This window comes from Lepidochelys kempii, chromosome 1 (assembly GCF_965140265.1).
Source record: "Lepidochelys kempii isolate rLepKem1 chromosome 1, rLepKem1.hap2, whole genome shotgun sequence".
In the NCBI taxonomy this organism is placed as follows: domain Eukaryota; kingdom Metazoa; phylum Chordata; order Testudines; family Cheloniidae; genus Lepidochelys; species Lepidochelys kempii.
The window spans coordinates 281,435,181-281,461,818 of NC_133256.1; the positions used below are offsets into that span (position 1 = coordinate 281,435,181).

Sequence of the window (26,638 nt, forward strand, 5' to 3'; positions counted from 1 at the left end):
GGAGAGACAATATGGAGATAGCTTAATTTAAGTGGGAATGAAAGAGCTCAAGGAGGGAGAGGAATTTAAAGAACGATAACAAAAATAAAAAAATAAACTGAAATAGTCATTTCTTTAAAGCTTCTTAATAGCAGCTAACTTACTACTACGGTTGCCAATTTTGGTTAGATGCATTCCTGGAGGTTTCATCACATGGCATAATCTTTCATTAAAAATTCATCTTTAATTCCTGGAGACTCCATGACAATCCTGGTGGGTTAGCAACCCTATTTACTACACAGTTCACCTAGAATTGTCATGTGTGTTGAAGAAATGTACTTAAATTTCCACAGATTTTTTAATTTTTCTGCCAAATCAAGGGAACGACCTCATTATTTTATTGATCCTAGTTACAAAGCTTTTTTAATTTTTAATTTTAAACATTCAGTTTTACCTCTATTCATAAATTATAAATACCCCTTTTATATAATGTTTCTTGGCTGCAAAAGAGAAGTTCCGTAGATTCGATGCTGAAGAATTAACCTGATCTTAATTGCCTTCACACTACACAGCTGCATATTGGTAACTGGAAGATTATTGATTTTCAGTTGTGATATGCAGGCATTTGAAATATGTTGTACATCAAAATAAAGTTACAGACTGCTTTGCAGATGTTGGGATTAAAACAGTTGTGTTTTTCTAGTAGTTTGTGTATGTATTACTTTGACATTCTTTTTCTTTCTGCTACCTTCAATAACCAACTAAAAAACAGGGTTTGCATTATTTAACTCAGAGGTCAGCAACCTTTGGCACTCGGCCCATCAGGGTAATCCACTGGCGGGCCACGAGACATTTTGTTTACATTGACTGCCACAGGGACGTGCTGGCTGCCGCTTCCCGCAGCTCCCATTGGCCGGAAACGGCAAACTGTGGCCACTGGGAGCTGTGGGGGGCCATGCCTGCAGATGGTCAACGTAAACAAAATGTCCTGTGGCCCCCCCACCAGATTACCCTGTTGGGCCGCATACCGAAGTTTGCTGACCCCTGGTTTAACTGAAGAGAATGTGTTGACTAGTATCTATTGAACATGAAGGAAAATGCAATTCTTGACTATGTTTCTGCTTTGCCGTATTCTTACTTGCAGACTCCAAGGCCTTCAACAATATGAGGAGTTTGGGATGAGAAATGTTAGTTTCCTGCCATTTTATTTCTCATTTTAGGTCTTTTATTTTTTTTTGTTGGGTTAGTGTCTTGATATTGTGTATCTAAAAGCCCAGTAGAATTACATCAATTAACCTTTTCTCCAAAAGCTGAAAGAAAATAGCCTCTTGATATTTCATGGTGTTCCTAACAGAAGACAGATAATGTAAGAAACTGTTTCAATCATCTGGATGTCTACTTAAGAGAGTTTCTTTTTATATTTTACAGGGATATTATGGCTCTACGGAACCGTGTTACTTCAAATTCACCACCCCTGGAAAACAATTTCCTGCAGTTTAAGCACTATGTCTTTATTTTTCTCATGGTTCTGCTGCAACTTGTCATCAATTTCTTATTCAAATAGAAGGTCTGAACAAAAGACTCTTTGAACTGGAATGCTGATATACTACGGGGACCATATTTTAAGTTGGTTTGGACTTTAAATGACGCAATATTATCTAAAAGAGTCCTATAGTTAAAACTTAAAGAACTTCACCTCAAATCTTTATGCGTACATGGATCAAGATCTGTTGTATTCCTGCCTAGCCAACTGAAGTGGGACATGTGTAAGTGCCAGTGCTCTTGCTCTTTGTGTACGCCTCACACAAACGCAACAATAGCCTTGTGTCGATAGTATCTCATAGCTTGTCCTAACAAATTTCCGTCCAGAAAACGTCAAACTCAGAATTCAGAAATCTGTTCCCCTCTCAGTGGGGACATGTAATGTCTATGGATGAAGATAAATTGAGAAAAGAACAAACTTAAGTTAACGATTTTGTAACAAAATAACTTCTGAAGTAACCAGCTTTACTATTTTATTGAAAGTATTGTGAAACGTGTTTCAAATCAAACAAAACAAATACATTAGTAAGCACCATAAGTAATAGGAATTGGCTCAACACAGAGTTTATGGCTTTACCTGAGATCTGTGTGTTTTAGTGCTCTGATTTGGGAGGAGGTTTTTCTAAATATATGGCAGTATTTTAATTCTCGATTATGGTGGTGATATACAAACCACTAGATTTTCATGGATGGCCACTTCCATCCTTTTATTAAAAACACTGTCTTACATTGTACATAGAATGAATTGTACAAGTCTACAGTACCCATAAAGACTACTATATTAATGGTCCACCAACATTTCCATTATGAACCCATATGTCAGGGATTTATACCTATGTAGTTAAATTTTTCTCAGTTTACTAAACTTGAATTAAATTGTGTGGGAACTTCCAATAAGTTGAAGAAGATAAAGACTACTGCTATCAAATGGTTTATTTGGTGTTTCTGTAACTCAGAAAAAAATATTAACATGCAAAGCTGTGTTTAGTGTGAAGGGCTTGATGTTAGGTTCCAAAATGAAAGGCAGTTTAGAACTAAGAGTTCAGTCCTGCTATTAGATTACCACTGCTAATTTTATAAAATACACAGCAACAAACCTTAGCTGTTTAAGAGCAAGATGAAGCCCTAAATCTTTATTAAATTCCTCCTTACTGCAGTATATACACACTCTGGAACTCATCCCAATATTCCACAATTGGACAAACTAATAGAAGTTGAAATTGGATTTTAAATGTAACTTTTTATTCTAACATGGTTTTGGTCTTAATTGATATGTTTGCAAACAACCAATTTTTTTTAAGTAAAATTAAGTTTAGATACCAGCATTTACAGGGTGAGATCTCCTCTTCCTCCCCTCCCCCCCCCCCAGCCCCATTTTGACCCGTTTACACAAGTTAAAAGGGGCTCTAGAATCCCAAGTCCTAGATGGGGAGACCTTCCCTGGTGTAGACGCTGGGGAAGACAGCCATAAGGCTGTTTTCCAAGAAGCCCCTCTCCAGGTTTGGCAAGTAGGAGGCAGGGCCACAGCACTGCAGAGATTCTGGGCAGTGCTGTGGTCGATGCGGCAGCCTTTCAGGAATGCCCTAACTTAAACAGACCCCAGGGCTCTCTAGGGAACACCATGGGCCTCTCCACCCCTAGAATAGCCCATGACTGGAAGGATGCAAAGGTGTTTTAAAGCCACCTTCCCTTGGGCTGAGAGTCCTGTGCTCCACCAGTCTCATCCAATGTTAATGCAAGTAAATTTTAGTTAGATTTGTGCTTCGTCTAATCAGCTTTTATCTTCCTGTGTCCCTAACATACAGGTTTCCCCACTCCTTTATTGCCCCCACACGAGACAAATTTTACTCTTTAAGCATCCTGTTTAAATTTGGTAATTCCCCACCCCTTTGTCCTAATGTAGTTTTGTCTTGAACGATTCTCTACAGCACTGTTCTTTAACATGACTATAATCTAGACTGGTGTGTACACAGGCACAACCAAATTTTTGTAACTTGGTTGGAACACTATCATGCTACACCTTGTGATTAAATTTTTAAAATATAGAAAGAGCGCTACTGTAAAGAGGAGATAGTTCAACACATAAGTCCCTAATAGAAACTAAAGGTGGCAGACATATATAAAAGGTTAGCAGATACAACATAAAGGGTAGGTTAAAAGATGAAAATGGAATGTTGTAATACTGATTTGACATTGCCAGCATTGCACAGAGATTGTCATTACACCACTCACAGAAAGAGAGAGATCTCTTATGCAGATCTGTTCCAAGACCTGCAATGTAGTTGGTATACTCATATAACTTGTGCTATACACAACAGGGACACATGATAATACATAGGCAAATGTGAGAGCTAACTAGCACTACACCAAGAATTTGGGCAGTAATATTAGATCCCTGAGATATTCCTACAGTTTTTATGTGTTGAACCTCATATTTGGTAATAACTTATCTAAATTTAAAAGAAATGTTTGTTAAAAATGTCCATCTTGCTCAATATTTATGGGTTTTAACTGCTTTATTCAAGGGCAGTTAAGGAGAAGCCCTTTACGGATATATTTTTAAACTAATTTAGTATTGATTTGCAAGCATCTATAGAACTGCATATTTATACTCATGCTGCAATTGTATAGGCCAAAATATTGTAATCGCTAGCTGACAGTGTTTTGGCCAATATCAGAATACATGTATGAACACCATATATTCCATATTTGAGATCCTGTCCACTTCAACTCTTGTGTTTTGCATATGCATATACTTGAATAAGATGGAGCTAGACAAAATGCCCTTACTTACATGCAAGATGATTTTTTTTTCTCCTCTCTCAATGTTTTTAGAGTCTGACTATCTAAGATATAAGAGCTGTTGGTTTAATTCTGGTCCCAAGAGGCAAGAGTACTTCATGAATTTTTTTCATGAAAAAGTAAAGCAACAGGTCTGCTCTTAGCTGCATTTATTACTCATATTCTAAAAAGCACATGCACTGAAAGCCTGATAATTCCTATTTTGCTCTTCTTTGTATGTAATTCCCTTATGTGAGCAGGAAAAGGAATGTATTGCCTGATTTTTAGGGTAAGGTTGATTACAGGCCTGGTTTGTAAAGCCTTTTCTTAATACATAATTAACTTCATATTTAGCCACCATGTGTAGTTGATCTTGAAATATTCTGTACTGAAGATTATCAGTTTTCTGCACATAGTCATAAAAACTCTGCTTGTACAGTTTGCAGATGTCTGAAGGCAGTGGCCTCCTGCTAGTTGTTAATATTTAAAACAGAGCACTTGTTTTCTCACTTGATTAGATTCTTTATTTTTTTTCTTGTACAGGAATTAGGAAATATTCTGAACTGATGGTTGTTGCCATGTGTTTTTTGATTGTTTTTAAAATGCACTCTAAGCCTTTAATTTGCCACTTAACTACTGTAGTTAGGTATAATTGACCTACAAAGAAAGTATGCGTCATGTGAAGAGCACAGTTCCAGCAATAGATAATGTTTCTTGTATTTCATATGTTGGTTATTTTTTTAAATCGTTTGCATTATTTATAAGGGTACAGTATGTCTTTTTTTCTTTTCTTTTCTCCAAATTAAATCCTGAAAACTTCATTCTTATTGTTGTCTTGTAAGATGTTTCATGGATTTTACAGTTCAGTGCCCTTCTGTGCCTTTGGGAAATCCTTCTTGTCAGTTTAATGTTAATGAAACAAAATTTGGATTCAGTGCATTTGTCTAGCATAACTTGGTGGTCATTTTTCTTAAAGGCCATTATTTCATCACCTAGTTTTTTTTGTAAACAAGAATGCTGTACTCTTATAAAAGTTTGACTAATCATTGTATTTCAAATATATCCTGAACTCTTTGGACATCATTGAAAATAGTCAGATATTTCTGAATATTGTAAACAGTGCCTTCTTGATGGATTTCACACTGTTTTGAGGTGTATAAAGAAGACATGTCAAATTTGTGCCATACATACAGCTGACCTTTTGTGGGGGCTATGTTTTTGAAGACTACCTTTCCCCCTTTGTCAGACTTTTTTAAAAATCAGAAATCACTATAAAAAAATCCATCCTTCCACTTCTGTTTCAGTGTTCTAGAATTTCTAGCTAGTGAGCAGTATGTCTGGTCTTTGCTTTTTTGGCCTTCTGTACAATGAAGCTGCAGTGCTTTGTTTGTGATATTACAGAAATAGCCATAATAAAAACTTAATATCACAGACAGATTATTTTGGCTTCGCTTTGTACTTGACTAAATTTAATCGAGAAATTAACTGATACAAAGGAAAAACTGGGGGGAGGAGAGGTTTTCAAGTCCACAAAGGGCAACAAGACACCCAACTCCCATTCGTGTGTCTTGAAAATCTTCCCCTTAAGCATGTGATACCTTTTTAATTATCTAGCCATTTTGTATAAACTACAAACCAAAGGTATATTTAACTGCATGGGGAAAGTGCTCTTTAAAATACATAGCTTGCCACTGTTATCTAATTCTTCATTTTTCTCTAGTTTCAGGATTTCTGGTAACTCAGACTAGCACACTTTTATTCACTTTTTATTATGTTACATATTGTTTGAATTTTTGTACTGTTACACTTTTTTTAGAAAATTGAAAATGGACTGTTATACAAAAGCTGTATAGGACCAGTGTTTCATTAATCTAATTCACAGAATATGTAAAGAGCCAGATCCCATGACAAAAATGAATGTGAATGTATGTACTAAAATATTTATATGGGGGAAAATCCTTTATTCCTGTATGTTTTGTTTCTGCATATATCATGTTAAGATTGCTTTAGTATAGTATTGCACAGGTTATTTTAAAAAACATGCTCCATGTAGTATGATAAGAACTACTATGAATTCTTTAGAAAGATCCAGAAGTTGTGACCATATCGCATGCTTAAATGTACATCTGAGTTTAACATTTTGTTAAATGGCCATTTGTAAATTAAAGCACTACCACTGGTCAATAGTTTTGTATGACTAATGAATAGAATAAAGAGATGTCACCAACAGCATAAGCACAGTATGCTGAGTCATATTTGTGTGTCTGACACCCTTGCATTTAAACAGATGGTAGGAATGGTACTGAGAGGAACACTTCAAATAGGTTACAGAATCATTTATCCCTGGGTTTCCAGTGCTCCTTGTTTAGTTTCTGTTTCCGGTTTCTGATTACAGATTTTGTATTTGGTCTGCCTAAGGTATCTATTGTAGGAGTTTTGCTGTGGTAAGAGTCTTGCAAAATGAAGCCTCTGTAAAGAGATCTCTGGCAATTTAACTTGTACTGTTTGTTTATTTCTTCTGCTGCTGCTAGGATATCATATTCTCATTTTGATTAAAATTTCCTCAGAGAGCATGTCTTGGCACTTAAGTAATTAGACCAAATATTATAAATTATGTACTAGGCTACTTTGAGGTGGTTTTGCTCATTTGGTGTGAAGGTTAGTATTAAGATGTTGTGGTGATTTTACATATATTAGGGCTGGCAAATAATTTTTTTAAATAATCGCAGTTAATCACAAGATTAAAAAAATAGTTACAATTAATCACAGTTTTAATTGCACTGTTAATAATAGAATACCAACTTAAATTTGTTATAAATATCTTTGGATGATTTTTTACATTTACAAATATATTGATTTCAATTACAATACAGAATTCAGTGCTCACTTTATATTATTTTTATTACAAATATTTGAATTTAAAAAAAAATAGTATTTTTCAATTCACCTTATACAATATAGTGCACTGGTTCTCAACCAGGATTATACATATCCCTGGGGGTACGCAGAGGTTCTCCAGGGGATATATCAACTCATCTAGATATTTGCCTAGTTTTACAATAGGTCACATAAAAAGCACTAGCAAAATCAGTATAAACTAAAATTTCATACTGTGATAAATGAAGTGTGGGGGGGGTGTAGCTCCCTTTGACTGACGGACAGCCAGCTGGTTAGCTGTAAAATCCCTCTTGGTAGCTGTTCGCTACTTGCTTTACCTATAAAGGATTAAAAAATCTCCCAGGTAAAGAAAAAAAATGGGCACCTGACCAAAAGAGCCAATGGGAAGGCTAGAACATTTTAAAATTGGGAAAGAAACTTTCCCTTTGTTTCAGAGTAACAGCCGAGTTAGTCTGTATTCGCAAAAAGGAGTACTTGTGGCACCTTAGAGACTAACCAATTTATTTGAGCATAAGCTTTTGTGAGCTACAGCTCACTTCATCGGATGCATACTGTGGAAAGTACAGAAGATCTTTTTATACACACAAACCATGAAAAAAATGGGTGTTTACCACTACAAAAGGTTTTCTCCCCCCCCACTCTCCTGCTGGTAATAAACCAGTCGGAGAACACTTCAATCTCTGTGACCAGAGAGACTGAATTGTTCTCCGACTGGTTTATGAATGTTATAATTCTTGACAGCTGATTTGTGTCCATTTATTCTTTTACGTAGAGACTGTCCAGTTTGACCAATGTACATGGCAGAGGGGCATTGCTGGCACATGATGGCATATATCACATTGGTGGATGTGCAGGTGAACGAGCCTCTGATAGTGTGGCTGATGTTATTAGGCCCTGTGATGGTGTCCCCTGAATAGATATGTGGGCACAGTTGGTAACGGGCTTTGTTGCAAGGATAGGTTCCTGGGTTAGTGGTTCTGTTGTGTGGTATGTGGTTGCTGGTGAGTATTTGCTTCAGGTTGAGGGGCTGTCTGTAGGCAAGGACTGGCCTGTCTCCCAAGATTTGTGAGAGTGAGAGTGTTGGGTCGTCCTTCAGGATAGGTTGTAGATCCTTAATAATGCGTTGGAGGGGTTTTAATTGGGGGCTGAAGGTGATGGCTAGTGGCGTTCTGTTATTTTCTTTGTTAGGCCTGTCCTGTAGTAGGAGACTTCTGGGAACTCTTCTGGCTCTATCAATCTGTTTCTTCACTTCCACAGGTGGGTATTGTAGTTGTAAGAAAGCTTGACAGAGATCTTGTAGGTGTTTGTCTCTGTCTGAGGGGTTGGAGCAAATGCGGTTGTATCGCAGAGCTTGGCTGTAGACGATGGATCGTGTGGTGTGGTCAGGGTGAAAGCTGGAGGCATGTAGGTAGGAATAGCGGTCAGTAGGTTTCTGGTATAGGGTGGTGTTTATGTGACCATCGTTTATTAGCACTGTAATGTCCAGGAACTGGATCTCGTGTGGACTGGACCAGGCTGAGGTTGATGGTGGGATGGAAATTGTTGAAATCATGGTGGAATTCCTCAAGGGCTTCTTTTCCATGGGTCCAGATGATGAAGATGTCATCAATATAGTGCAAGTAAAGTAGGGGCGTTAGGGGACGAGAGCTGAGGAAGCGTTGTTCTAAGTCAGCCATAAAAATGTTGGCATACTGTGGGGCCATGCGGGTACCCATAGCAGTGCCGCTGATCTGAAGGTATACATTGTCCCCAAATGTAAAATAGTTATGGGTAAGGACAAAGTCACAAAGTTCAGCCACCAGGTTAGCAGTGAGATTATCGGGGATAGTGTTCTTGACGGCTTGTAGTCCATCTTTGTGTGGAATGTTGGTGTAGAGGGCTTCTACATCCATAGTGGCCAGGATGGTGTTATCAGGAAGATCACCGAAGGATTGTAGTTTCCTCAGGAAGTCAGTGGTGTCTCGAAGGTAGCTGGGAGTGCTGGTAGCGTAGGGCCTGAGGAGGGAGTCTACATAGCCAGCCACCTTCAGCTAGAAACTGTTTAAATTGGAATTCATTTGCAAATTTGATACAATTAACTTAGGCTTGAATAGAGACTGGGAGTGGCTAAGTCATTATGCAAGGTAACCTATTTCCCCTTGTTTTTTCCTACCCTTCCCCCCCCCAAACGGTCGTTTTAGTTAAACCCTGGATTTGTGCTGGAAATGGCCCACCTTGATTATCATACACGTTGTAAGGAGAGTGGTCACTTTAGATAAGCTATTACCAGCAGAAGGGTTGGGTGGGAGGAGGTATTTTTTCATGCTTTGTGTGTATATAAAAAGATCTTCTACACTTTCCACAGTATGCATCTGATGAAGTGAGCTGTAGCTCACGAAAGCTTATGCTCAAATAAATTGGTTAGTCTCTAAGGTGCCACAAGTCCTTTTCTTTTTGTTCTAAATACTGTACACTGAAATGTAAATACAATAGTTATATTCCAATAGATTTATTTTATAATTATATGGTAAAAATTAGAAAGTATGCAATTTTTCAGTAGTGTGTTGTGACACTATTTTATATTTTTATGCCGGATTTTTAAGCAACTAGATTTTAAGTGAGGTAAAGCTTGGGGTTACTGAAGACAAATGAGACTTCTGAAAGGGATACAGTAGTCTGGAAAGGTTGAGAGCCACCACTATAGTGTAATCTTTATCATAAAAGTGCAACTTACAAATGTAGAATTTTACATAACTGCACTCAAAAACAAAACAGTGTAAAAGTTTAGAGCCTCCAAGTTGAAGCATAAAAGGGCATACGAATATTTAGTATATCTGGTTGCAATGCTGGCTACAACAATGCCATGTGAATGCCTGTTCTCACTTTCAGGTGACAGTAAATAAGAAGCAGGCAACATTTTCCACTATAAATATAAACAAACTTGTTTGTTTTAGCAATTGGCTGAACAAGAAGTAGGACTGAGTGGATGTGAATGAGGTGAATTGAAAAATACTGTTTCTTTTGTTTACAAATATTTATACCGTAAAAAAAGATAGTCAAAAATACTAATATAAAGTGAAGCACTACTCACTGTATTCTTTGATGTAATTGAAATCAATATATTTGAAGTGGAAAAACATCCAAAAATATTTATAATAAATTTAAATTGGTATTCTATTATTTTGAACAGTGTGATTAAAATTGCGATTAATTGTAACTATTTTTTAAAATCTAGTTTACTTGTTTTGTGTTAATCGCATGCATTAACTGCAATTGACATCCCTAAAATATATATAAAAATACAGGAGTGGGGTGTGACAAGTTTTTATCACTGTGCTTTTTGATAGAAGGAATTTATGTTGTTTTGGTTGAGATTGCACCAAAAGCTGTGCTCCTATAGATGTAGATTGATATCCTGCCGCAATCCTACAGTAGTTCTGATCTGCAGCCATATATTGGAGTGTTCCTGTGTGTATATCATATGTTTGTTAGTTTGTGTCTGTCAAGGTTCCTCCCCCACTCTGAACTCTAGGGTACAGATGTGGGGACCTGCATGAAAACCTCCTAAGCTTACTTTTACCAGCTTAGGTTAAAACTTCCAAGGTACAAATTAATTTTATCTTTTGTCCTTGGAATAACCACTGCCGCCACCCAACTCTAACTGGGTTTACTGGGAAACGTAGTTTGGACACGTCTTTCCCCCCCAAATCCTCCTAACCCTTGCACCCTACTTCCTGGGAAAGGTTTGGTAAAAATCCTCACCAATTTGCATAGGTGACCACAGACCCAAACCCTTGGATCTGAGAACAATGAAAAAGCATTCAGTTTTCTTACAAGAAGACTTTTAATAGAAATAGAAGTAAATAGGAGTAAAGGAATCACCCCTGTAAAATCAGGATGGTAGGTACCTTACAGGGTAATTAGATTCAAAACATAGAGAATCCCTCTAGGCAAAACCTTAAGTTACAAAAAAGACACACAGACAGAAATAGTCATTCTATTCAGAACACTTCTTTTCTCAGCCATTTAAAGAAATCATAATCTAACACATACCTAGCTAGATTACTTACTAAAAGGTCTAAGACTCCATTCCTGTTCTATCCCCAGCAAAGCAGCATACCGACAGAGAGACACAGACCCTTTGTTTCTCTCCCTCCTCCCAGCTTTTGAAAGTATCTTGTCTCCTCATTGGTCATTTTGGTCAGGTGCCAGCGAGGTTACCTTTAGCTTCTTAACCCTTTACAGGTGAGAAGATTTTTCCTCTGGCCAGGAGCGATTTTAAAGGGGTTTACCCTTTCCTTTATATTTATGACAGTGTCCATTTGAGTAGTTTGTAATTTGCTTAGCTCCATTATCTTGAGATGCTGTTGAATTCTACTACTGAATAGTTTTGGCAGTAAGTTCATTGGGAAGGGCATAGGGCAGGGGTGGGCAAACTTTTTGGCCTGAGGGCTACATCTGGGTATGGAAATTGTATGGTGGGCCATGCTCACAAAATTAGGGGTTGGGTGAGGGATGGCTCCAGCTGGGGGTACAGGTTCCAGAAGGCGTGGGGAGGGGTGCAGGAGGGTCTCCGGGCTGGGACTGAGTGGTTTGGATGATGGGAGGGGGATCAGGGCTCGGGCAGCACTTACCTCAAACGGCTCTTAAAAATAGCAGTATATCCCCCCTCTGGCTCTTACATGGAGGTGCAGCAGGCAGCTCTGTGTGCTGCCCTGTCCACAGGCCCACCCCTGTGGCTCCCACTGGCTGCAGTTCCTGGCCAATGGGAGCTGCGGGGGCAGCACTTGGGGTGGGGAAAGGGCTGCCTCTCCATGTAGGAGCCGGGGGGGGGGGGGACATGCTGCTGCTTCTGGGAGCTGTGCGAAGTGGGGAAAGACCTCACCCTACTCCCTGGCTGGAGGGAGGAAGCTCCAGATGCCACTTCCCAGTGGTACCTCGAAGGCCTGATTAAAATGCCTGGAGGGGCTGGATGTGGCCCCCAGGCCGCAGTTTGCCCACCCCGGCATAGGCTATGGATGTCTTGTGCCTTGTAATAAGAGGGAAGGCCTGCAAAGAATGCTACTGTTGGGGAGAATGAAATTAATGATGGTCCCTGTCTACAAGGCGCCATTTATCCTGTTCACGTATGGCTGTGTCGCAAGGGACTGCTGAGCGCCATGAAGCGAGACAGAACCGAGCCACCACCGAGAGGGTAAGGAACAGCATCGTGCTACGGAAACTGCCCAGGATTTCTGAAATACCGGCGCTGGGTTGCCAAGGCCAAGTGTTCAAACACTAAGTCGCGCCCCACAACATCCGCTCTTTGTAGAGGCCTTTCTAGAGCTGCCCTCAGGTGTGAGCCTTTGTGCTGCACGGGGGGAGGGGGGTCCCACGCCAGCCCCAGCATCGCCTGCTGCTAGCGGGAGGGCCAGGTCCGCCTTCCCCCGAGGCGCTCGGACCCGCACGCGCCACTCACGAGCGGCTCGGCTCAGAGCGAGGCTCGGCCTCTGGGAGACGCGGCACGAACTAGAAAAGGCGGCCGCGTGCTCCGCCCCCCCCGAACCGCAGAAAGGAGGGGGGGGGGGTTCACCCCTCCCCTTTGACTGGGCACGTTACCGCCTTCCAACGTGATGGCGTCACGGCGCCGGAGATCCACAGCGGCGGGCGGTTTCCATGGCGTCCGCGGCGTCCCTGGACTTGGGGCGGCTGGTGCAGGAGGCCGAGGCGCTGGCGAGCGCGGTGCGGGGCGCGGTGGGGCCGCGCGGGGGGCAGGTGCTCCTGACGCGCCCCACGGGAGAGACGCTGCTCACGCGGGACGGGAGGCGAGTGCTGGAGGCGCTGCACCTCGGCCCGCCCACGGCCAGGTAACGCCGGGCGGGTACCTGCCTCCCGCGCCCTCTCGGGGCGGCCGGCGCCGCCTCCGCCTTTCGGTGGCTTGTGGCTGCGAAACGCCCGCGACGTGAGCGGGCCGGGCCTGCAGCGCCTCGGAGCCGAGCGCCCCTGTGCGGGGGTCCCGGATTCCTGGGCCGCAGCCGGTCCGTGAAGCTCTGGGACGTCCCTCCTCCGGCCCAGGCCACGGGGCCAGAGCGGTGGCGACTGGTGCCCTCGCAGCAGGCGGGCGGCAGTGAGAAAAGAAATCCATGAAACGAGGGGCAGCTGCTCGCCCTGGGCGGAGACCGCACAGCAGCGTCTGCCAGCAGTTCCGGGGCTGCGTTACACCCCTTCACACCCACCCAGCTTCATCCTCCCCTCCGTGAGCCGGGCGCTGATGGGAGCAATACAGCCCCCTGCCCTGCCCCCAGCAGAGGCCAGGGCCCTCGCCTTCCGCAGCACCTGGGGACAGGGAGGGGTTTGGGCTTCTCGCTAGGGTGCTGTGGCCTTTGGCTGTCACTGGTGCCTGCCTCTGGGTCTGGCCTATCTTTCAAGCCCTGGGCAAACCTTTCCATTTGTTAAAATGACACCTTGGAAGAACCTGCAGGGGGTCATGAGTAAGGCTCTGTTTTAGTCACAGGTATTTTTAGTAAAAGTCATGGGCAGTAAACAAAATTCATAGCCCATGATCTGTCTGTGACATTTACTATATACCCCTGACTAAAACTTGGGTGGGTGTGCCACGGATACTTGGGCGGGGAGGGGGGGAGTGTGGCCCAGAGACTCCTCAGGAGGTGGGGTGGGGGCAGGTTCCCTACTCAGCTCCTTGGAAGCAGCGATCTCCAACTCCTAGCTCCACATGTTGCTTCCACTCTGCCCCAAGCCCTGCTTCTGCAGCTCCCACAGGTTGGGAACCGCAGCCAATGGGAGCTGCAGGGGCAGTGCCTGCGGGTGGAGGCAGTAGGTGGAGCTAGGAGCTGAGGGAGGGGCGTTCCTGTTGCCCTTCCGGGGAGCCTCCCCAGGTAAGCACCGCCCCGCACACCCAGCCCCCACACCGAAACTCCTGCTGCTGGGGGGGGGTGGGGGGTGGGGGGAGGGCAGACTGCCCCAGCAGCAGCTGGTGCGACTGGCCCAGGGGCTGCCTGTGTTGCTCAGGTGGCTCCCAAGCCAGCTACATGGGCTGCTTCAGAAGTCACAGTAGTCCTGGAAAGTTGCGGAATCCGTGACCTCAGTGACAGACACGGAGCATGAGTCATGAGTGGCTAGTATTATCTTTTGAAAAGTGAATAGTTGAAACACTTTTGTTAATAAATTGAAACTATTAATTAAAATGTGTTGGTAAAAGCCGCCCTTAATTTACTTTATTTTCCTTTTTCTACCAGAATGATGGTAGCTTGTGTCTCCAGGCACCACAGCATGACTGGAGATGGTGCTAAAACATTCATCATCCTATTGTCCAAATTACTCAGAGGACTTCAAGCAATTCTTGATAAAAGTCAAGGATCTCCATTTTGTGAAGATATTCAAAGGAGAGATAGATATAAAAAACATTGTCACAGTCTGAAGCAAATATCTCAGTCTCTTATGACATTTCAGACTCACATATTGGACCACATTATGTCACAAGACCTAAGAAAACATTTTTTATCTGCTTTTTCTAGTTGGGAAGGAGAGATACATAGGGACACAATGGAGTCAATATTCGAAGCTTACTTTTGTGGAAGAATAGGAAATAGTCATCAGAAGCTTCTTTCCCAATTGAGTTGTGATTTTTATTACAGGTGTATACCTTTCAAAAATGGTAGAAATGAAATGCTGAATTTAGTGAATGAATATTTTGTAGAATTACATTCTGCTGTAACAGGTCTTCCTGTTTCAAATTCCAGGATCTTAGAGGGACTTGTTCTTCACAGAGATTTTGCTGTGTACTGTCCAGCAGACGGGGACATAAGAATGTTAATTGTAACAGAATCGATCCACTCTGCTCTTTCTGCCTCTGGTTTAGAGTTTGTCTTAAATGCGGAAGTTGAGTGTCAGGCATCCCAAGTCTGGATTACAAAAAGAACAGAAGCTATAATGAAATACTTGAAGAACAACAATATAAAAGTATTATTGTCAAGTGTGAAACAACAGGAAATAGTTAGTTACTATGCAAAAATAAGTGGTATATCTATTGTAGAGTGTTTATCATCAGAAGAAATCTCTCTTCTCTGCAAGACCACAGGTATCTCACCTTTTATACCTACTCGGGACAATATACGTGGTGAGATCACTGAAACCATGATGGCAAAATTTTGTCGGCCTCTTGTACTTGGCTCCAAGAGATATGTTCATCTTGGTTTGACAAGGACATGTGCCTTTCAGCCTCATTGTGTAATCTTTTGTGGACCAGTGCATGGTGTCACTGAACTGCATGCCTCTGCTTTTCATGGAGCATTTAAAATGTTACAGCAACTATTTAAAGCAGTTGATCTGAGTTACAGATGTAAAGCACAACCTGAAAACCCAAATAATGCATCAAAAGCTGTACATTGTAGTTGGCAACATTCAGCTACTCCGCAAAAACTCATAATGGAGAATATTTCTTGTAATAGGGAAAAGGTCAATGACCAACAACTAAAAACATCTATGGCTGAAACAGAAAAACAGTTTATAGACTCTTCTTCATGGGTAGGTGAAAATCCATCATGTAATCAAACAGACTTACAAAAATCCTCAGTTCTAGCCATGCCCATTGTAGAATTAGAGAGTGATCTTACGTTTTCAGCTCTGATTGACAGAGGTAGTTCTGGAAGAGAGTTACAGAAACCGCCACTGAAATGCAAGCATCCAAGTGAAATGTGGGTAAAGAATAAGAGTGAGCCAGTTGTCAACAACCACAGGATTTGTAATGATGCTATGACAGCTATAGAAAACACCAGTACATCAGTTGTGTCCGAACAGCTGAACGCTGCTAAGGAGTACTGGAAACCAGGCAATCGTATAGTTCCGTTTAAGTATGAGAAGAGTTATAAACACACAGTCCAAAGTTACACCAACTTGGTCATACAGGCAGGGTCAGTTTTGCCAGTTGGAGGTAACTTTGAGATCCTGTTACATTATTATCTCCATTCCTATGCAAAACAATGTCAACAACCAAAAATAGCTGTTATTTCTACTGTAATTGCTGATGCATTGCTAAGCATTCCAAAAATCCTTTACAAGACAACAAAAGAGAACGGTTTTACTCAGGTCTATTTCAAAGCCATTAGTGCACTTCAAACTAATCAGCAGCTGCCCGTGCATCACCAAGGTCTAGAATCAGTGTATTGTAAATATCAGTTAGTAGCTTCTGTTCTTCATTGTGTTACAAACCTTCTCACTATTGATTTAATAATTGGTATTAGGAGACTACCTCAAAAGAGTGAGGTTAATGATTCAGAAGAAGATTTGTGAAAACAATGTTTTTGTTTCTCCTATGTTGTTACCAGAAGATTTTGGTTCAATTATATTAAGCCAATGATGTTACTTTAGAAACACTGCTTTTAATTTAAAACCTTTATTTCCAATTTATCTATTTCGGTATGAAAGGTTGTGGCCTACCGTAAGTGATTTTCCTGGGAAAGTAGCAGCTAGCTAACTTTCCTTTGAAGGACAGGGATACAGCCCTCCAAGATTAGACAACAAACAAAGTATTCGAAAACAAAAATATTTATTTAAAAGTGAATAGTTACAGTAAAAGAGTAGAGATAGAGGTACAGTAACTCCTCACTTAAAGTCGTTCTGGTTAATGTTGTTTCATTATGTTGCTGATCAATTAGAGAACATACTAGTTTAAAGTTGCACAATGCTCCCTTATAACCTCATTTGGCAGACGCCTGCTTTGTCCACTGTTTGCAGGAAGAGCAGCCCCTTGGAGCTAGCTGGTGGGGGCTTGGAACCAGGGTGGACTGGCACCCTCCCTATCAGCTCCCCCACACCCCTAAGTTCCCTGTGCAGCAGCCACCCAGCAGGCTATCAATTGCAGTTCAGCTGTCCTTCCTGCTGTCCCACTGACATATGCTGCTCCTGCCCTCTGCCTTGGAGCTGCTTTCTGCTTGCCGTGTGGGGGGGGCTAATGTCAGGATGTCCCCCTCCCCCCGATCCTGTACCCCGCTTATCCCATTTCCATAGAGCGGGGCGGGGAACGACACAACAAGGCTCAGGACCGAGGGAGCTTCCTGGCAGCAGCTTCTGTCTCAACTTGCTGATCTACTTTAAAAAGGCAGTGTACTTAGAGCGGGGTCAGCGTACGTAAAGGGGCAATGCAAATCTCTCTCTCTCTCTCTCTCTCTCTCTCTCTCTGTGTTACATACACACAGAGTGTGTGTCTCTGTCTGCCATGCTGTCTCCCCTCCCTCCATTCGTGCTGCCTTGTAGAGTGTGAGGCTACGTTAACAACAATGGGTTGACCCTTGAGTGCTCAGCTGATTGCAAGTTCATCATTTAGCGGTAAGGCATTCCCTGGGAAAGATCCCACCTTCTGACTTCTCCACCTCCACCAAGCTTCACAATCATCATTGCAGTGTAGCAGTATTAAGTTGTTTAAAACTTATAGTGTGTGTGTGTGTATGTGTGTGTGTATATATATAAAAAATTGTCTGGTGAAAAAAATTTCCCTGGAACCTAACCCCCTCATTTACATTAATTCTTATGGGGAAATTGGATTTGCTTAACATCGTTTCGCTTAAAGTCACATTTTTCAGGAACATAACTACAACGTTAAGCGAGAAGTTACTGTAATAGAGTTACAGTATAAACATGAAGCGGCGTGGCAAATAAAGACACAGCCCTACCATTACAGTTTCAATTAACTATCACATATAACAATACGATCATTCACTTAGTACTCTATACCTTATAACAATATTATTACATATACCAATTAGGGCTGTCAAGAGATTAAACAAATTAATCATGCGATTAAACAATAATAAATACCATTTATTTAAATATTTTTGGATGTTTTCTACATTTTCAAATATATTGATTTCAATTAGAACACAGAATACAAAGTGTACAGTGCTCATTTTATATTTATTTTGATTAAAACCTAATACAAGTACTTTAGTGCAATCTTTTTATAATGAAAGTCGATCTTACAAATATAGAATTATGTGCAAAAAAAACCCCTGCATTCAAAAATAAAACAATGTAACATTTTAGAGCCTACAAGTCCACTCAGTCCTACTTCTTGTTCAGCCAATTGCTCAAACAAGTTTGGTTACAATTTGCAGGAGATAATGCTGCCCGCGTCTTGTTTACAGTGTCACCTGAAAGTGAAAACAGGCTTCCACATGGCACTGTTGTAGCTGGCATCACAAGATATTTATGTGCCTGTTGTGCTAAAGATTCATATGTCCCTTCATGCTTCAGCCACCATTCCAGAAGACATATCCATGCTGATGACAGGTTTGCTCGATAACTATCCAAAGCAGAGCTGACCGATGCATGTTCATTTTCATCAACTGAGTCAGATGCCACCAGTGGAAGGCTGATTTTCTTTTTTGGTGGTTTGGGTTCTGTAGTTTCTGCATCAGCGTGTTGCTCTTTTAAGGTATCTGAAACCATACTCCACACCTCGTCCCTCTCAGATTTTGGAAGGCACTTCAGATTTTTAAACCCTGGGTCAAGTGCTGTATCTATCCTTAGAAATCTCACATTGGTACCTTTTTTGCGTTTTGTCAAATCTGTAAAAGTGTTCTTAAAATGAACATGCTGGGTCATCATCCGAGACTGCTATGACATGAAGTACATGGCAGAATGTGGGTAAAACAGAACAGGAGACATACAATTCTCCCCCAAGGAGTTCAGTCACATATTAATGCATTTTTTTTAACAAGCATCATCAGCATGGAAGCATGTCCTCTGGAATGGTGGCCGAAGCATGTAGGGGCATATGAATATTTAGCATATCTGGCCTGTAAATATCTTGCAACACCGGCTACAAAAGTGCCATGCGAATGCCTGTTCTCACTTTCAGGTGACATTGTAAATAAGAAGCAGGCAGCAGTATCTCCCGTAAATGTAGAGCAAATTGTTTGTCTTAGCAATTGGCTGAACAAGAAGTAGGACTGAGTGGACTTGTAGGCTCTAAAGTTTTACATTGTTTTGTTTTTGAGTGCAGTTATGTAACAAAAAAATCTACATTTATAAGTTACACTTTCACGGTAAAGAGATTGCACTTCAGTACTTCTGTGAGGTGAATTAAAAATAGTATTTTTATCATTTTTACAGTGCAAATATTTGTAATAAAAAATAATATAAAGTGAGCACTGTACACTTTGTATTCTGTGTTGTAATAGAAATCAATATATTTGAAAATGTAGAAAAACATCCCAAAATATTTAATAAATTTCAATTGGTATTCTATCGTTTAACAGTGCGATTAATTTTTTTAATCGCAGTTAATTTTTTGAGTTAATCGTGTGAGTTAACTGCGATTAATTGATAGCCCTAATATTAATCACTTAAAATTAAACATCTAGTACATGTTGGCGTGGCAGGTACCAAATGGGTTGGGAGATCTCACTCAAACCACAGGTATCCAACTTTATTTATACTTAAAACACATACGCTCAAGGATGTTTAATCGAAAAAGATTTTGACTTAGAGGCCTCTTAAGAGTCCCTCTGAGACTGTCTAAAAGTCCTTCGCTTTGTCAAAATTTAGGGAGCACTGATAGCTATTGCCCATTGTCACTGGCCGCTGGGTCGCCTGCTGACTGCTTCGCTTAGGTGAAAGCAGTACCTCACGCAGGAAAGACAGAAGCCTGTTGGTTGCTGCTGTTGGGCTGCTGCGGAAGCCTCCCGCTGGCCGGGTGGCAGAAATGGCCATTGCCAGGGGCCACCCTGGAATTCTGGGTGGGCTGCTGCTGTAACTGCCTTTCAAGCAGCCTCTCCCTTGCTGGGTTCTGCTGATGCTGCAGCCGCTGTTCTTTAAGCACTTTTCTTCATTGCAGGTGTCTGGCAGAGCTCCAGTCTCTTGCTGGTCCTGGTCCAGAGCTTTAGCCTGCCGGCTGCTGCCTTTATATATGAGTTCAGCTCATTAGCTATTACTTTATTATTGTAATTCAGTCAATCAGCCTTCAGGGATTTGCATATGCTAATTTGTCATGTGTATTGACATGTGGCACTCAAGCTTAGCCAATCAGCTTCCAGTTATTAGCATATGTTAATTACTGGTTAGCATATGCTAATTAGTTACTTGCCAAAAACTCCTCCTCTGTTCCACAGACTTTTACGGGCTCAATGCATTCTTATGAGGTTTTTCAACTGATCTTTGGATGAGCCCTAGCTACTTCGTGTCTGGACGTCCCATTGGTTTCTATGGGCTATCGTGTATTCCTATGGGGTTTTGCTGAGTCATTCCCCACAGGAAGTGATGCAATACTTTGCCTTGATTGCATCATCCCTATTCATTTCTGTGGGCTCCCATGCATTCCTATGGGATTTCCCACTTTACATTACGTAATCCTATACTATAGCTGCCATCACTGTATTTTCTAATTTAAATTATTCTTAATTTTTATTTAATTAAAGCTTTATTCTTAAAACTAATTACTATTCTAAGCATGCCAAAGGGTCCTGACACTACCACCACTCATTTTATATTCAATTAAGCAATTTAAAATTTTGGTGAATTTAAAACCCTTTTTGAGGTTTTTCTGCAGATTGCCAATTAGGGCTTGGTAAGGCATTTTGGGCAACTGAGGCAAAAATCTTATGTGACGACGTGTTCTGGTCAAGTCTGGATGCCCAAAGCTCAGTGTAAGAACAAATACTTCTTCCTATAACAAAGAGGGAAGAAAAAGCAGATCACTGCAGGTTTGTATTGCTGTTGAACTCAGTAAAGCAATTTCTGTTAATTTATCAGGCAGGTTTCAAATGCAAGCAAATGTAATAGTATGCATTTAGGGTTAAATTGATTCTGGCCCTGTGCACCATATTGTGGAGGGTCTTGTGCAAATCTGCCCAATGGTGAATTTCACCTCATTTTTCACATTTAAATATTTATGCAAATTAAATGTGAATTTTGGTTTCCCTGGCAAGTTACCTGTGGTATGTGCCATCAAAACTTTGGAAAGCTAAAGAACTAGCTTTAATAGTTGTTTAAAAAGTCAAAATGTCTCTGTAATTTATTGACCTTCACAAGGAGTTGAATTAAATATGATTTTAAACACTATGTTCCATTTTTGTATATATTTTCCCTAATTTTTTTCTGTCTACCATATTCTTATAATCCATTTCACATCAATATTTTCACTGTTAAGACATCCAACAGTAGACTCTAGGCCACTGTAGTATATTCCTGTAAAGGACTGTCTGACTGGATATGAAATCTAGAATTTATATTCTTTATCTAATCATTTTGATCACAGTAGCAATAGTAGGAAGTAAATCCACATTATGACTGACCAACATTTGATCTGTCAGCTTGTTTACATGGTATTCATGGCTTCCAATATTTTTAGCTGTTCTGGCTCATGTTCTTGTGTCACTATAAAAATAGGCTGAGTGCAGAAGAGAGGCTGTACAACTAAACTCCTAAACATCTACTAAACATCTTTTCAAACTGTGGTGATTGTCAGTTTTCTATAAGTTTCTCATCCTAAGACTTACTTGAAGATTAGTCTTAACTTGATGGCTTAATCTACCTGTTTTTTTAACGGTCTACCATAGTGATGCATGGACTAGGTCCGTGGCGGCCACCGAGGGAGTGGATCTCCTCGTGGAGCCCCTGCTACAGAACCCCCAGCTCTGTGTGCAGGTGGTGGAGTCCCCCTTGGTGCGCCAGAGGTTGGTCCTGGCGGAAGTCACCAGAGTTGGAGACCTCCTGCACTATGACTGGGGAGACTGGCTGGATCCCCTGACACTCGCTTGGCACATAGGGCTCTCCAGGCCTAGTACTGACCCGGCACGTACTTCAGGAGGTGAGGGCCGCTTTATCTCCCACTGCTCGGGTTTTCCTTGACTGGGTCCTGCGAGAGGGTACACCCTGCCTGCCCACCCTCCACCCCAGCCCCTCTGGACCTTTTCAATGGGCCCCTGCCCTGTGGACCTTCCTGACCATCATGCCCCTTTACCGTGAGCCAGCTGCACGAGTTGCAGCCGGTTTGGTTCCAGACCGTGCCAAGAAAACATCTGTACCCGCTCGTGCTCTGCACTCTTCAGATCCTCACCCTCCTGCCTTGACACAAAATGGCGGGACCTCCTGTCACCTCTGGAGGGTGAGGAGCCCTGGTGGGCCAGCCTGTATTCCACCCTGGTGCTGAGGCCCACTAGGGACATCAGCTGACGGCTCCTTCACAGAGCCATGAGCAGAGGTGTGTACTTGGCGTGGTTCACTCCCCTCCCAGACACCTGCCCTTTCTGTGGCATGAAGGAGACCCTGGCGCATCTATACCTGGAGTATGCCAGGTTGCAGCCCCTATTCCGGTTCCTCTTGAATATATTCTTATGTTTCTGGTTGCACTTTCCCCCTTACCTATTCATCTACGCATTCCCTATCCGTGGCCCCACTAAGTCGCGGGAACTCCTTGTCAACCTCCTCCTAGCCCTGGCCAAAATGGCAATCTACAAAACCAGGGAGAGGAGGTTGGCCAACGGGGATTCCTGCGACTGTAGGGGCTATTTCCGCTCCTCCGTCCATTCATGCATCTGGGCAGAGTTCCTCTGGGCGGCATTCACTGGCTTCCTTGACGCCTTCGAGGAGCAGTGGGCACTGTCTGGGGTTCTCTGCTAGTGTCCCCGTCAGGTTCCCTTCATTTAGCCCTGTGACCTCACTACCATTCCTGTTATCTCCTTAGTTGTCCCCCATAATTATTTGGAATTCCGGACCTGTGGATTCTCCCCTTGGGCTAGGGGGAGGTCCTTTAGCACTGGGCGGGCTTCCGCCCACCCACTTCCTGGATCCCAACAGGATAGTGATGCATGGAGGAAGGAGAATACTGAGTAAATGGGCAGCTGCAGCTGGGAAAAGCGATCATATTTGCATCCCTAGTAATACTATTAGGTATTAATACTAATATCAACAGGGATTTTATAATCAATTATTAAATTGAAGTAATATGGGAAACTTAAAAATCATAAAAAGAAAAGGAGTACTTGTGGCACCTTAGAGACTAACCAATTTATTTGAGCATGAGCTTTCGTGAGTGTCAAGGTTCCTCCCCCACTCTGAACTCTAGGGTACAGATGTGGGGACCTGCATGAAAAAAACCTCCTAAGCTTATCTTTACCAGCTTAGGTCAAAACTTCCCCAAGGTACAAAATATTCCCCCCGTTGTCCTTGGACTGGCCGCTACCACCACCAAACTAATACTGGTTACTGGGGAAGAGCTGTTTGGACGCGTCTTTCCCCCCAAAATACTTCCCAAAACCCTGCACCCCACTTCCTGGACAAGGTTTGGTAAAAAGCCTCACCAATTTGCCTAGGTGACTACAGACCCAGACCCTTGGATCTTAAGAACAATGAACAATCCTCCCAACACTTGCACCCCCCCTTTCCTGGGAAATGTTGGATAAAAAGCCTCACCAATTTGCATAGGTGACCACAGACCCAAACCCTTGGATCTGAGAACAATGAAAAAGCATTCAGTTTTTTACAAGAAGACTTCTAATAAAAAATAGAAGTAAATAGAAATAAAGAAATCCCCCCTGTAAAATCAGGATGGTAGATATCTTACAGGGTAATTAGATTCAAAAACACAGAGAACCCCTCTAGGCAAAACCTTAAGTTACAAAAAAGATACACAGACAGAAATAGTTATTCTATTCAGCACAATTCTTTTCTCAGCCATTTAAAGAAATCATAATCTAACACATACCTAGCTAGATTACTTACTAAAAGTTCTAAGACTCCATGCCTGGTCTATCCCCGGCCAAGACGACTACAGACAGACACAGACCCTTTGTTTCTCTCCCTCCTCCCAGCTTTTGAAAGTATCTTGTCTCCTCATTGGTCATTTTGGTCAGGTGCCAGCGAGGTTACCTTTAGCTTCTTAACCCTTTACAGGTGAGAGGAGCTTTCCCCTGGCCAGGAGGGATTTCAAAGGGGTTTACCCTTCCCTTTATATTTATGACAGTGAGCTACAGCTCACTTCATCGGATGCATACTGTGGAAATTGCAGAAGACATTATATACACAGACACCATGAAACAATACCTCCTCCCACCCCACTCTCCTGCTGGTAATAGCTTATCTAAAGTGATCATCAAGTTGGGCCATTTCCAGCACAAATCCAGGTTTTCTCACCCTCCGCCTCCCCCACACACAAACTCACTCTCCTGCTGGTAATAGCCTATCCAAAGTGACCACTCTCTTTAAAATCATATGTAGTAAACAAATACTTTTCTCTCTCATCAATAACTACTTACATTATTGAAACTGAATATCAGGTTTCTTCATTTTTTGTGCTGTTTGTTTCCCTTTTGCATTTTTCTCAGTACATTCAGTAATAATTGATTGAAGTCATTTTCACTTTCAGGTCCTTCTACTGCCATATTTTGTTTGCAAATACAGTAGAAAACTTTATTTAAATACAAATTTCCATTGGAATTAAAAAAATCTTGCCAACATTTCTATTAATTTGGGGTTTTGTAAAAGTTTGTTTTACAGCATGTGAATTTTGAGCAAAAATTAAGTTGGTACAGTACCTTGAACTTTAGGAAATTTGAGAAAAAGAGTTAAACTGAAGCAAAAAAAAGTTGCTTAAACATATTGTGGTGATAAAGATGAACTTCTTGCTCTTAAAAAAAAAAAAGTGACTATAGTGAAGCTTGTTGTTTTAAAATGTGCCCAAAGGCTACCTTCATGTTTAATGAAGTGATTACAAGGCCCAGCATGCGATTCTCCATTTTGAGCAGTGCCCGTCATGAGCTAACGTACTCAATGCTTTTTTTGCCTCTGTCTTCACGAACAAGGTCAGCTCCCAGACTACTGCACTGGGCAGCACAGCATGGGGAGGAGGTGGCCAGCCCTCTGTGAAGGAAGAAGTGGTTCGGGACTATTTAGAAAAACTGGACGTGCACAAGTCCATGGGGCTGGATGCGTTGCATCCGAGAGTGCTAAAGGAATTGGCGGATGTGATTGCAGAGCCATTGGCCATTATCTTTGAAAACTCATGGTGATCGGGGGAAGTCCCGGAAGATTGGAAAAAGGCTAATGTAGTGCCCATCTTTAAAAAAGGGAAGAAGGATGATCCTGGGAACTACAGGCCGGTCAGCCTCACCTCAGTCCTCGGAAAAATCATGGAGCATGTTCTCAAGGAATCAATTCTGAAGCACTTAGACGAGAGGAAAGTGATCAGGAACAGTCAGCATGGATTCACCAAGGGAAAGTCATGCCTGACTAACCTAATTGCCTTCTATGATGAGATAACTGGTTCTGTGGATGAAGGGAAAGCAGTGGATGTGTTATTCCTCGACTTTAGCAAAGCTTTTGATACGGTCTCCCACAGTATTCTTGTCAGCAAGTTAAAGAAGTATGGGCTGGATGGATGCACTATAAGGTGTGTAGAAAGTTGGCTAGATTGTCGGGTTCAATGGGTAGTGATCAATGGCTCCATGTCTAGTTGGCAGCCAGTATCTAGCGGAGTGCCCCAAGAGTCGGTCCTGGGGCCAGTTTTGTTCAATATCTTCATTAATGATCTGCAGCACTCTGAAGCTTCCACAGAATAAACCATTTGCATTTTAAAGTTTGAGTTTTTATTAAATATGAAAATGAGTAATACAATCAGGACTCTGTCCCCTGGTGTTATTTATGTTGACATTCAATTTATTTTACGCTGTTGTCACATTTTCAGTTTGTGTACCACAGATTTTTGTAAAGATAAAGCAAAATTGTACTGTTGAGTATGAAGGATCTGATCGCTGGATAAGAGAGTAGTTAGATTCCTGGCACTTGGAGAAGTTTGGGATTAGCTCATTACCCATCATTTGCCCCACAAGATAAAATGATTTAGATTATACTTTTTTTATCATGGTTAAAGCATTAAGGCTAATTAAGAAGTTGACAAAGCTGATGTCAGGTGTAAATATCCTGTCTTTGTATACAAAAGTTATGTGGGAGAATTTACAAAATAGAATGATAGACTGTCACTGTGCCTCAGTGGGTCACACAGCTGCGGATGCGAGATTCAGGACAAATGCTGAGAAATAGAGCAGACTTACCCTAGACTGGTTGTTATTCTACCGTTAGATGTACCTTGCCAGTAACAAAAGTAAATGTCTGTCTCACCACACTGGTTAACATGAAGTCAAAAATGCAGTTTCCTTAGGCATTCCAGCATTTATTTCACCACCCAGACACAAGACTTTATGATGAGTGGTTATAGAAAACCAATTTAATCAAACAAAGAGTTCTTCTGATCTCAAGAGACAGCTACATAGCCAGGTCAGTATTTAACTCAGATCTTACTCAATAATCAGACTCCTGCCAATCTTTTAGTAACTAAAATCTAAAGGTTTATTTATAAAGAAAAGGAGTGGAGAGTTAAAATGGTTAAGGAAATCATATACAAGCAAGTAATTGCAAAGTTCTTATGTTAGGTTTGAAACAGTGATGGAATAAACTGCTAGTCTGCAGA

At 41.7% G+C, this 26,638-nt stretch overlaps 2 protein-coding genes across 13 annotated transcripts in view; both read left to right on the forward strand.

The window, feature by feature from the left end:
* The window catches only part of OSBPL8 (oxysterol binding protein like 8), a 193,644-nt gene extending 187,102 nt beyond the window's left edge, over positions 1-6,542 (forward strand). For 10 of the 11 annotated variants that reach the window (XM_073327724.1, XM_073327720.1, XM_073327722.1 and 7 more), the window contains one exon: positions 1,408-6,542. In XM_073327724.1, coding sequence (XP_073183825.1) covers positions 1,408-1,543 — 136 coding nt within the window. In that variant the 3' untranslated portion in view covers positions 1,544-6,542. The remainder of the gene's footprint in view (positions 1-1,407) is intronic. The other variant, XR_012156740.1, reaches the window with a different exon arrangement.
* A 5,425-nt stretch (positions 6,543-11,967) lies between these two features.
* On the forward strand, positions 11,968-18,047 carry BBS10 (Bardet-Biedl syndrome 10). 2 transcript variants are annotated; one of them, XM_073327713.1, is made up of 2 exons: positions 11,968-12,373; positions 14,415-18,047. In XM_073327713.1, exons 1-2 carry the CDS (start codon positions 12,339-12,341, stop codon positions 16,465-16,467), a joined length of 2,088 nt encoding a protein of 695 aa, XP_073183814.1. In that variant the 5' UTR covers positions 11,968-12,338; the 3' UTR covers positions 16,468-18,047. The 2 variants fall into 2 exon arrangements, with proteins under 2 accessions (XP_073183814.1, XP_073183813.1); XM_073327712.1 differs by lacking the exon at positions 11,968-12,373 and adding an exon at positions 12,804-13,025.
* Positions 18,048-26,638: the final 8,591 nt, after the last annotated feature.